A 13,667-nucleotide genomic window follows, 5' to 3' on the forward strand; every position below is an offset into this window, starting at 1 on the left:
TAATCCTAATATTTCGAGTTCCTGTTTCAGCACATTGTACAAATTTTCTCCGGTACTGCACTCTATATTTGATTAATTTTATGAACTGTTAGTACACACCGACTGACGTATTGGGCAACGTTCCGGCTGAGACGTATCTAATTGTCAGGGACATTTAGAGCGCTTAGTGTTAGAAAACGTTAACTACAAAATTGCATTTTTGTTTGGAGAAAACTTTATACAAATAACAATGCATTAGCTTGGGCTATAAGTACATTTCCAGTAAACCAAGAAAATGTCAAATGACTTTAGTATTAGTAAAGGTATATGATGCAAGAAAGCAAGCTTATACAGCATCAGCCAAAAGAAAAAAAAAACAAAACCATTTGACACATCCATTCCCTCTAAACGTTTGTGCAGTTCTTATTTAAGCTATCAACTTTCACAACAACAGATGGAAGTTTGTTCCAGCAATCAAGTACCCGCTGGCTAAAGGCAAATTTCCGCTCATCTATTCTACAACTGTCTTTCTTTAGTTTGAAACTATGTCCCCTCAGGTTTGTAATCCGAGCAAGAGGAAGAATCCCATCAGAATCAAGCCTGCTCAATCCATTCAATGCCTTATACACCTCAATCAGATCACCTTGCAGGTGTCTGGTCTTCAGACACTGTAATTTACAAAACTTAAGCCTTTCTTCGTAAGAGCAACCATTTGTTCCATTCACTAATCTTGTTGCCCTTCTTTGTACTCGTTTCAGCAGCTCTTCAGCCTTCCTAAAATGATGCCTCCAGACCTGTATACAGTATTCAAGGTGTGGCCTGACCATTGCCTTATACAAGGGGATAATCACCTCCTTATCCCTGCTAGAAAAATTCCTGTATATCATTGACAAGACAACATGCGCTACTCTTGCAGGCCATCTGCACTGTTCAGAAAACTTCAAATCTTACTGCACAATTACCCCCAGGTCTCTTTCATTCTCCGCTACCCTGAATGTAACACCACCCAGTTGGTACATGTCTTTAGGGTTACTGCTGTCCATATGCAGTGCTTTGCATTTGTCAATATTAAACTTCAGTTGCCACTTCTCAGCCCATCTGCACACTTTTCCAGATCCTGTTGCAGCAGCATACTGTTATTACTGTTATTAACAACCCTGCTAACCTTTGTATCAATGATACAACCTTTGTATCATTGACAAATATACACTTTTTCTAGGTTAATTGCAAAAACATTTACTACAAATAGATTTTGTTGTTAACGTTGTCTGACCCTAAGCCATCGATTTGTTCCTGATGGCTGATATCGGATGTACACTGAAGAATAACAGCAAAATACTTCGCAGATTTTATTCGCACTAGAAAGATTCTTTTTCTAGTGCTTCTGTGGACTCTCTTTTTCCTCCTCCTTTTAGCATAGTCGCTTGTTGTGCTTTTATTTATTTATTTTTTATTCTAAAAAGAAATTATAAGGCAACAGACGGATTAGTAAAAATTTTCTTACATGTTTTGTTTTATTATTATTAGCTATATGGTGCAATGAAGCCTGAGACTTATGCTGCACCAGCCAAAAAAAATTCCTGAGTTTTCCTGAGAGAGAGAGAGAGAGAGAGAGAGAGAGAGAGAGAGAGAGAGAGAGAGAGAGAGAGAGAGAGAGAGAAGTAGAAAGGAATCATCAAGAAAGAGAAGAATGATGATATCCAGCTCAAAACCCTGGGTGTGTCAAGCCCATACTCACCAGATGTGAGCCCCCGAGGTTCAATTTACTTCTTGTAGAATAACGAACTTTATAAAATAACTGCACTTTATGCTTTATCAGTGATCAAATGAGGAACTCCTGCATTCATTAAATTATAAAGCTTCTGATATTTAGCCTGTTGAAGAGGTGAGTGTGAGAACAATAAGAAAATCTGTTTAGTGGCAGACACTCACCGACAACACCGCTAGTTGGAGTGAATGACATAAAAACACACCTGATAAGAATTCTGCAATGCATTCATTGAGTTCAATTATGTCAAGAAAAGTTACTACAAATCGATCCTTGAAATTCGAATAGTACTGTATTACAATGGCCAACATTTTTATAATACTAATGTCATTATTTTCATCGATAATTAAATTGAAGTTTCTATTTCCTAAATCAGGTTTTAAATAATCCAGGAAATGTGTATGGTGCTATAGCATTGCATATTATTGAAGTACATTTTGTTCTTCGCGGTTTGAAGTCCTTATTTACTCTGCTGTTTGAAAAACGAAATTCACAAACGTTACTTAAATGCACAACTATGAAAAATGTTACGCTGCTTTCTGCCTTTACACCTTCTGTATCGCCAATTTTCTTGAATGCCAATACTCTCTGATGCCAAAAACTAAAGAGCTCTTCGGCTGTCTTCTGAATCGTTTTTATTACGATGCCTTTCAATATCACTTAATTTTGCTATGAGCGTGCATTTACAATATTTTCTAGACATATGTAAAAAAAAAAAAAAGTAATTGTTTCAGGTTTCACAGGAGCGCTGCTCGATTTACATACATTTTCTGTTTATACTCCAGCACGACAACCAATCTGTAGAGTTTACAATAAATCGTCAATACAAATATTTATCGTATTTAGTAGTCACGGGCTTGAACCAAGGTCCATTCAAAGAACGCGTGCTATGCACTCTCGCTCCTGACCATTTAAACACGCTTTAAAATCAATTCTTTAATTAAACTTAAAAAAAAAAAAATTTTTTTAAACTTCTCGTTTTTTCTTTTCCTTTATCTCTGTTTTTCAGCTATTATTTGTTCCTTTTTTCGTTTAATTTCAATTTTTCTGTCAGGCACTGGGATACAAGAGCGCCGGGCCCGATTGGGTATCAGTAATTTAATATATTTGACGCGTTCTGTCATTTTTAAACGCAAATATTGTATTATGAAAGTTAAAATTCAGAATCGTTATCGAGAAATCCTTTTTATACTGATTGTAAAATAGCATTAAGGCTCTGAGCTGGATATCATCATCTTCTCTCTCTCTCTCTTGCTTTCTTGGTGATTCCCTTCTTCTTCTTCTGTCTGTCTCTCTCTCTCTCTCTCTCTCTCAGGATAGTGTAACTTGCGATTTTTTTGGCTGGTGCACCATATGACTAATAATCGTATTATATATGACTAATAATCATATATAAAACTGATTCTGAACTGTGACACACTTGTAGCAGTGAAAAGGTGCGAAAATTACAGGTTGTGTTTTCATGACTCACGGCTGATTTGGACCAAGCTCTGCTCTAGCATAAGATTAATCTTGTCCTTACTGCAAGTTTTCCCCGCGTACTTCGAGTAATACTTCGTGTATTACTGTTTATACTGCCTCAGATGAACAGTAATACTTCGTGTATTACTATTTATACTGCCTCAGATGAACCACAGTTTTAAGTCATATATTAATTTTTATCTTCTATGGGAAATTATACTGAAAAGAAGGCAATGTAGTTGAGCTTATCTGTGCACATACGGTTTGTGATGTCGTCTGCACGTGATTGCGACGTAAATGGGCATCCATATCCTTGTGCAATTGTCAGAAGTTGTCAGTTTATTGACTTAATTAAGATGTATTGCCTTTTAGATTAATTATTAAGAATAAGCGTAGTTTTAATCGGACAGGTTAGTACGCGGCTCAGTATTGCAATAACAATGTTACGTTCTACTACAAGTTTCCTGCTTGGTAAGTTTGAGAACTTCATTGCGATTGATTATCCAATTCAAGGTGTTATTAATGCTGTCAATGTCAAAGAACGTTGTGTATTGGGGATGGAAGCCGGCCCATATATTTTGAAAGCTTCTAGAATGGTTTTTTTTTTTTTTTTTTTACTTTAACCAGGGCAGTTTGTAATATTGGTAACAGAATAAAGTCAAATTATATATGTAATAATACTCAAATAAATTTGGGGATTCCAAATTTATTTTCTGGACAAGAAGGTTAATCAATAATAGAAATCTACCACTGAAAGTACTCTAAAAAGTGGTGTGGAATTAAGCAGATGGGTTGGGTAATCCTGCACTTTAGTGTCGTGAGTCACGGTCAGCCCGCAAGTCACCGCCAGCTCCAACTTAGCGTGAATCGTATTCTGACGGGCAGTTCCGACTTGACTGAGCATGCGCGATACTGGCAATGTACTACGTACGTGCAATAGTAATTTTTTTTTTTCCGTTTTCAGAAAGAATAAAATACAATTTCCTGACTACATAAGAATTTGATTATAAAAATAAAAGTAGATAGTTATAAAAACGATAATGGAAATAGGTAATATAGTTTGTATTTCCTGAAAATAATATACAAGCCCACATGTATGTATGCCAAGTATGCCAAGCCCACATGTGAACCCAGGGGTTCACATGTGGGCTTGGCATACCCAGGGTCTTGGGCTGGATATCATAATTCTTCTCTTCCTTGGTGATTTCCTTCTACTTCTGACTCTTGTTCTCTCTTTCACACACACAGGGTAATTCAGATTTTTTAAATTTTTTGGCTGGTGCAGCATAAGCCTCAGGCTTCCTTGCACCATATAGTTAATAATACTACTAATAATATATGAATATATTTTGTGATTATTTGTAAATAATTTGTGAATATATTCACAAATTTTATTTCTAATAAAAAATCCATTATTCCATTATTGTTTTTATAACTATGTAATTTTATTTTTATTATCAAATTCTTATGTAGCCAGGAAATTGTTTTTATTCTTTCTGAAAACGAAAAAATAAAAATAATAAAAAATACTGCGAGTACGTAGTACATTGCTAGTACAGTACTGTATACAGACCGGCAGATAGAATGTTGCTCATGCTCCGTGACAATTCCCAACACATAGACCGGCAGATATAGTGAATGTCGCGCATGCTCAATAAAGTTGGAATCGCTCCGTAAGAATATGTAGAGCGGCAGATACCGAGGTGTCGCGCATACTTCGTGACAATTCCCAGCACATAGACTGGCAGATAGAGTGAGTGTCACGCATGCTCAGCGAGTCGGAATTGCCCGTCAGAATACGATTCCCGACAGGTTGGAGCTGGCGGTGACTTGCGGGCTGTCCGTGATTCACGACACTAAAGTGCAGGATTACCGATGGATTGCTGTTCCTTCGCCAGTTGTCACTCCTATCGAGAAGTCTGCATTCGAATCACTTTAAAAACTTGCTCAATATGATAGCTGATCGCAGGAAGAGCAAACAGGTTTTCTTTGTACGTTATTCCACGTTTTTGAGTCCGCACAACGAAATCAGCTATTGAACGCGCATCGGCCGATTTGTTGTTGTATGTTGTGCTTAGCAAACCGAATGAACAAGAATAACATTGGAAATGTCACACTAGAGCGGTAGTATTAATACCTATTCACTTATCGATAATTTTATACAGAGTTATCAATAAGTGAATAGGTATTAATCTACAGACTGTGGCAAAAAAACAAACAAACCAACTATCTGGGTGGGGAGTAAAGAAATGTATTTGTGTAAATGTTATTATTATTACTAGCTATATTGTGCAAGGAAGCATGAGGCTTATGCTGCACCAGCCAAAAAAAAAAAAAAAAAATTCCCGAATTACCTTAGAGAGAAGTAGAAGGGAATCACCAAGAAAGAGAAGGATGATGATATCCAGCTCAGGATCCTGGGTGTGCCAAGCCCAAACTCACCAGATGTGAGCCTTATACAAGGGGATAATCACCTCCTTATCCCTGCTAGAAAAATTCCTGTATATGTAAATAAAAGTGGCAAATGTTTAATATCTAAAGCTGAATGTACTTTTGCTTGATGCTGGCCATGTATTGGCTTCTTCTGGATGCTACAAGAAGCAAATATGTAGTAATAGTAATGGCAAATGATGCAAGAATGCAATTTTATATGACATCAGTCAAAAAAAAACAAAAAAAAAAAACAAGTTTCTCCCATCTGTACCCTCCAAGAATTTGCTAGTTCTCCCTTGAATTTATTCAACTCATCTACATCCACAACAGACAAAAGGCTGTTCCATCAATCAACCACCCACTGTCTAAAGGCATACTTCTGCACATCTGTCCTGCAACCATCCTCAACTTGAATTTATGCCCCCTCATGTGTAGTCTGAGCAGGTGGAGGAATACTATTAACATTCAGCTTATTCAATCCATTCAATGCTTTAAACACCTCAATCAGATCTCCATGCAGGTGGCTGGTTCCGGTGGCTGGCTCCATGCAGGTTCTGCAAATTATAACATCTAAAGATGTTATAATTTGTAGAACTGAAGCCTTTATGGGTAAGAACACCCTTTTGTTCCATTCACCAATCTAGTTGCTTTTCTCTGCACCTGTTCACATGTGGGCTTGGCATACCCAGGGTCTTGGGCTGGATATCATAATTCTTCTCTTCCTTGGTGATTTCCTTCTACTTCTGACTCTTGTTCTCTCTTTCACACACACAGGGTAATTCTAGATCAGCAGATCTACATCCTTCCTAAAGTGAGGCCTCCAGACCTGTATACAGTACTCAAGATGTAGTCTAACCATAGTCTTATACAAGGGGATAATCACCTCCTTATCCCTGCTAGCAAAGTTTCTGTATATCATTGACAAAACCCCATGAGCTGTCCTGGCAGCATGTTTGCACTGCTGAGAGAATTTCATGTCTGACTGCATAATTAACCCCAGCAGGGGGTGAGCCATCCTGAGGGTGCAAGGGGTGCACTGCACCCAGGCACCAGAGTTCAAGGGGTGCCTGTAAACCTTAAACTTACATGCATATAAGAAGAAGAAGAAAATTTTAAACTGGGTGCCAGATTTCAATTGGCATCCAGGCGCCACATACCATAGGAACACCCATGAATCCCAGGTCTTTTTCATTCTCCACTGCCCTGAGTGTAGTACCACACAGTTGATAAGTTACTCTGGGGCACCCCGGTGCCAATTGAAATTTGGTGTCCCCCTTTTAAAATTTTCTTCATATTTGTATGTAAGTTTCAGGTGCCCCTTGAATGTTGTGTCCAGGTGTAGTGCACCCCTTACACCCTTGGGGCGGCCCAACCCTGGTTATGGATACAATGTACCTATCCACCATCCAAATTGAAAAGTGTCCAAAATCCTAACAAATGCGATCTCCCTCAGTCCAGGAAAGGAGGTCTGGTTGAACCAATCTTTAATTTTTGGGGCTCCTGGACTTGTAGATTGGTCATACTTTGTGGGTATCTGGTTAATAAATTTTAATGTATTTGATGAGAAATTACTGAATACTGAAAGTGAATTGTCAGATTCTATAGTACATTCTGTTTTTTTTTTTAATGATTTTTTCTTAAATATCATTAAGTGAATAACAGAATTTCAGGATTTTCTCAGAAACATTATTGAACAAAAATATTTTTATATAAAAATAAGTTACAAAATTTAGATATAATATATTAAAATTTCAAACTTACAGTAATACTATCATATGTAAAATTGATGACACACCACTAAGAAAAAAGAGCAGTTATTAACAAAATATGATCATGCCATTGTATATGAGACAATTAAATATGAGAATACAGGCAGGTTTCATTTTATTGTATGCTTATATATTTGTTTAAGTTTATTTTAAGTTAATGGAGACTGCTGCTGCTGAGTCAAATTTTATGAGCCATAGTATTCTAGGGTTAATTATCTGAAATGCTCTATACTTTCTTTGCTTATGGAAAGTCTAAAACATTGTCTCCTGACACCAACATTTTTCTGTTCTTAGAATTCAGCATAGTGGATCAGATGCAGATTCAAGGAAGAGGAATGGGAATATCCCTTCTCCCAACTCCTGAAATCTAATATTTTTTCCTATAACTCCCTATAGCTAACTATGTCTGTATGCCTTGCAAAAATGACTAATGGTATTATGCTTTGTTTTCTCTCTTGTAAACTTTTTTTTTGTTGTTATTGTTGTTGTGTAGGTCTAATTGTGCTGATGGCAAAATTAACTCATAAGTACTGATTTGTGATACTAACACAGACAATTTGCCCCACAGGCCACCTGAACTTTTCCCTTTTATATTTTATTATGCACACACACACACACACACACACACAGTGCCTTAAAAACTAATGATTTGTATTTGCTACCTACCTGTTTTGAAATAGAAAAATTGCTAAATAGGTTATTAATTTGGTATTTTTAAAGTCATTACAAAAAAATGAAGTGTAAAAGTTAATGACTACTGGTATTATATTTTGTTTTTTTCTTTCGTAAACTGTTTTTTTTTTGTTTTGTTGTTTTTGTTGTTTAGGCATAATTGTATTGATGGCTTCAGTTTTTTAATGCAGTTTGTATTTAATGAAATCTCAAAATATGAACCATAAATTTTGTTAGTAATGGAAAAAGTGAAGTAATTTATTATGAATATAACTTTAAAAATTACCTTTGACCATGGGACACCTCCATAGCCAGGTGGGCAGGGGCAGCAGTGCATAGCACACGCTTCTTGATTAGACCGGGGTTCGAGCCCATAACCACCAAATACGGAGGATGCTGATAGGTCAGGGAATGACCATCGCATACCCATGGAGAAAATTGGCCTTAGTTGCTAACTCCTAAAAACCAAATAACAACAACAACAACAACTACCTTAATTGAATGAATTAAAGTTAATTCATTCATTTTTAATTCACTTTTTAAAATGAATTGGATAAAATGTCATGAAATTTATAGTGGCTTAAAGGGGAACAGGTATCCTGTGTGTTATCAGACACTCAGCCTAAAAACTGATGGATCCAGTATCTCTCTATTACAGAAGATTTAGGAGAAGTCCAGTTGGCCTGCCTCCCTAAAATCTACTCATTGATGGTAAGCCCTGTTACGTCACTTAGGTGGCAACGAACATGTAGAGTGGTTCTCTTCAAGACGACTGGTCAGCGTGAAGAGGAAAAGACCAAACCCTCCAGCATATGACAGCACGACAAAACAAATGGCCCTCAGTCCCCAGCAGCTTTCACTCTCTCCCTCTTACGGCAGCGAGAGGATCAGAGTGGAAGCAAAGGGTGCTAAGAATCTTTGGGTATGACCAGGCTGCCATGCACAGAAACTGAACTTGGCCTGTTATAACGTAAGATCACTCATCGGTGAAGACAGGATAGAGCTGGAAAAGGAATTAGAAAATGTGAATTGGAATATCATCGGTTTGGCTGAAACAAGAAGAAGAAATGAATCACTTATAAGTTTATCAAGTGGAAATCTGCTGTACACCAATGGAAACAGTGACAGGAGTGAAGGTGGAGTTTGGTTTCTGGTCCATAAAGATTTTAAAAACAACATTGTGGAATTCAAAAGTACATCACCAAGGGTGTCAAGACTAATACTCAAGATTTCTAAGAGGTACAAGCTGAAGATTATAATGATTTATGCAGCAACATCGAGCCATGATGATGAATAGGTTGAAGAAATGTACACTGAAATTGAGAGTCTTCTAGATGAGCAGAAAACCCACTACACTATTATTATGGGGGACTTCAATTCTAAGGTTGGAAAAAGACAAAACAGTGCAGAAAGGAGAACTATAGGAAATTTTGGAATTGGTGAAAGAAGTGAAAGACTTGTGGAATTTGCAGAATCTCAAGGACTGTCAATAATGAACACTTTTTTCAAGAAAAGGGTGAACAGAAAGTGGACATGGAAGAGTCCAAATGGATTAACTACTAATGAAATCGACTACATCCTCACTAACAGAAGATATATTGTGAATGATGTTACCATCCTGAATAAGGTAAATGTTGGAAGTGATCACAGAATGGTAAGATGTACACTTGATATAGATGTAGGAAAGGAAAGGAAAAAACTGAGTCGAGTAAATAATACAAAGGTCTTTGAGATAAAAGAAGAGGAGAAAAAGCAGTATGTATACTGGAACTTAAGAACAAGTTTGAGCTTCTGCAGACTGCTCAGGACCAAGATATCGACGAGGAATATTACAACTTTCTGAAAGTGATAAAGCCCAAGAAACCTATAGGGAAACAGAAATCCAAAGAAGAAAAAATTAGTCAAGAAACACTTGTCATGATGAACCGAAGACGACAAATGAAGAGGAAGAAAAACACTGACAGGGAGAAAATTGAGTATACTGAGTTATGCAAAGCAATTAGAAGAGACTCAGAGAGGACATAAGATTTAACACAAGAAAAGTAGAACAAGCATTAAGGGAACACAAAGGATTTAAATCAGCAGCCATGAGCAGTAATACAGAAATACAAATGATACTGAAACTGAAGAATAGCGATGGTGTACTTATAAACAGCAGAGAAGGCATAATTCAAATAGCAGAAGACTACTATAGAGAATTATACAAGGAGCAGGGGAATGATGCCAGCAGTGGGGAAGATGGATTGCAATGTAGCAACACATACGACATACCCGATATTCTTCCTGATGAGGTAGAACATGTGTTGAAGAAAATGAAGAATCAGAAAGCCCCGGGGAAGATGAAGTTACTGTAGAGTTGTTAAAATTGGGAGGAAGAGACATAACACAAAAACTGGCAAGGCTCTTCACAAAGTGCATTAGAAAAGGTGTGACACCTAAGCAGTGGAATAATGCAATCATAGTTTTGCTGCATAAGAAAGGAGATAAATCAGAAATTGGAAATTATAGACCAATTAGATCATTATTCCACATCTACAAGTTGTTCACAAGGGTCATTACTAACAGATTAGAAAGAATACTTGATGAGAATCAACCGAAAAAGCAAGCTGGCTTTAGGACAGGATTCTCAACTATGGATCACCGTCACGTAATATCACAGCTAATAGAGAAAGCAAATGAATATAAAACACCATTATGCCTGGCATTTGTGGATTATGAAAAGGCATTTGACTCCATACAGCATAAGGCAATGTTTCGGGCACTGGAAAGACAAGGCATAGATGCCCCATATGTTATGATTTTGAAGAAAATATATGAGAGTGCTACCTCCTTTATTAGACTAGACAAAGACAGTAGCAAATTTAAAATCGAGAAAGGAGTTCGACAAGGAGACACAATATCTCCAAAGCTGTTTACTGCTGCTTTTGAAGTAGCTTTCAGAAGATTAGACTGGTCGCAGAAAGGAGTCAATGCGAACGGAGAGTACCTAAACCATTTACGATTTGCAGATGACGTTGTGGTCATAAGCCACGATCCCAAAGAATTAGAGGAAAATCTTAATCAGTTATGCACAGTTAGTAAGGATTTTGGACTAAAGATGAATATGGCTAAAACAAAAGTAATGATGAACAAGTATGCCACGGAAAGGGAAATAATGATTGAAGGGGCAGTAATTGAAAAGGTGGAGTCCTATACTTATCTGGGACAAGTTATTAGCTGTAATAATGATAAATGGCTGGAAGTCAAGAGAAGAATAAATTTTGGATGGATAGCATTCAGGAAATATAGTCACATACTGAAGAGCAATATCCCAGTTTGTCTGAAACGTAAAATAATGAACCAATGTATACTCCCCACCATGACTTATGGAAGTGAAACTTGGGCACTCACCAAAAGAATGGAAGAGAAGCTGAGAACTACACAGCGAAGAATGGAACGAATTATATTGGGAATCAGACTGTTAGATAAGAGAAACACATGGATTAGGCAGTAAACTCAAGTAAAGGACATTCTTATCTAAACTAAAGAACTAAAATGGTCTTGGGCAGGACACATAGCTCGAAGACATGATGACAGATGGACTAAGAAAATAACAGAATGGTATCCAAGAGGAGCTAGAAGAAAACCTGGAAGACAAAGGCGGAGATGGATAGATGAAATTCATGAGTTTGTGAGTAGTGAATGGATGGCCAGTGCTCAAAACAGAAGGAACTGTAAAGTTGCTGGAGAGGCCTTCATCCTGCAGTGGATTGAAAATGGCTGATGATAATGATGAATTGTGTTGCTGCAGATTTTTTTGTTATAGTTTAGATGATCTAATTAGGATAATCTGTGTATGCATTGTGTTCCAGTTCATAGGCCTTGATTGAAAATCATTTCTCTATCAAACAAGCATTGAAAATATTGCAAAAAGCACAAATTAAAAAAAAAAAAGACAAAATATACATAAATCAGACCACTCATTTCACAGATGACTAAACAAACTGCTGTACAACTGACACTCATTTATCTGCATTACCTCATTGCAAGTGCTGTGCTTGGAAACAATATAAACCAATATCATAAGACAGTACTAAGAAGGATTTAACTCAAAAGCTAGTAATGAGTAAGTTGTTAACCTTTTGCTAGCATGGCATCTGTCAGATGCCACTTTTTAAAATTTTTCTGCTATTTTCTTAAATTTGTAAATGGTGATCAAACATGCTCCTAAGCATGTTTGCTCACCAGTATTCTTTAACTGGTTATACACAGTATTTTCTGTTTTTATTTTGTTTTGCTGTAATCATGAGACATTAAATTTTTGGTTGGTGTTTAATGGAATCCAGGTGAGCAAAAGCATCTGATTTTCTTCTAGGCAACTCCAATTCTCACATGATATCTGTGAGATTCAGGGAAAGGTATCTAACTTGTCATAATTCTTTGATTTTACTAGCTAAGTCAGGGCAATGAAGATGAAAAAATACTGAAAAAGCCCAAAAAATAAATGTTTAAATTACAATAAAATCAAGTTCATTATATGTACTTACATATGCAATTGCATGTGCACTTAAACATTTGTTAATACAGAAATGCTATATGGAATGTCAAGTGTAAAGTAATGCATTAGTGTTAGTAGAGGCATACGATGCAAGAAAGCAAGCTTATGCAGCATCAGCCAAAAAAAAAAAAAAAAAACCCTCCCAATTCACCCCTCCATTCTTTCCAAATGCCTGTCCAGCTCAGCCTTAAATTTATTTAGGCTATCAATTTCCACAACAAAAGATGGAAGTCTGTTCCACCAATCAACTACCCACTGGCTAAAGGCAAATTTCTACACATCTATTCTATAACTATCTTTCCTCAATTTGAATCTGTGCCCCCTCAGGTTCTTAATTTGAGCAAGAGGAAGAATCCCATCTGCATTCAGCTTGCTCAACCCATTCAAGGCCTTATACACCTCAATTAGATCACCTTGCAGGTGCCTACTCTCCAGGTGCTGCAATTTGCAGAATTTAGGCCTTTCTTGGTAAGAACATCCCTTTCTTCCCCTCACCAATCTTGTTGCCCTTCTTTGTACTCCTTCTAGCAACTCTACATCCTTCTTAAAATGAGGCCTCCAGACCTGTACACAGTACTCTAGGTGTGGCCTGACCATTGCCTTCTATAACGGGATAATCACCTCCCTCTCCCTGCTAGCAAAATTCCTATATGCCATTGATAAGACTCCATGACCTGCCCTGGCAGCCCCTCTGCACTGCACAGCAAACTTCATATATGACTGCACAATTACTCCCAGGTCTTTTCCACTTCCCTGAGTGTAGTACCAGACAGTTGGTACGTTTCTCTTGGGTTATTGCTACCCATATGCAGTACTTTGCATTTGTCAATGTTAAACTTCAGTTGCCATTTTTCAGCCCATTTGCCCAACTTATCTAGATCCAGTTGGAGTAGCATACTGTCTTTACTGTCGTTTACAACCCTGCTAACCTTTGTATCATCTGCAAACTTGGACATTAAACCTGATATACCTTTATCAATATCATTGATAAATATACAAAACAACAATGGGCCCAGCACTGAACTCTGGAGATCTCCACTAATAACAT

The 13,667-nt window shown here is 37.2% G+C and overlaps 1 protein-coding gene across 1 annotated transcript in view; it reads left to right on the plus strand.

The window, feature by feature from the left end:
* The first annotated feature begins 3,611 nt into the window (after positions 1–3,611).
* Positions 3,612–13,667, plus strand: part of LOC150084668 (tectonin beta-propeller repeat-containing protein 2) — a 262,877-nt gene continuing 252,821 nt past the window's right edge. The window contains 2 exon segments of the mRNA XM_090376317.1: positions 3,612–3,679; positions 7,705–7,843. Coding sequence (XP_090232443.1) covers positions 7,841–7,843 — 3 coding nt within the window. The 5' untranslated portion in view covers positions 3,612–3,679; positions 7,705–7,840.

Source organism: Mastigoproctus giganteus, chromosome 6 (assembly GCF_048544385.1).
Source record: "Mastigoproctus giganteus isolate SK-2022 chromosome 6, ASM4854438v1, whole genome shotgun sequence".
Classification (NCBI taxonomy): domain Eukaryota; kingdom Metazoa; phylum Arthropoda; class Arachnida; order Uropygi; family Thelyphonidae; genus Mastigoproctus; species Mastigoproctus giganteus.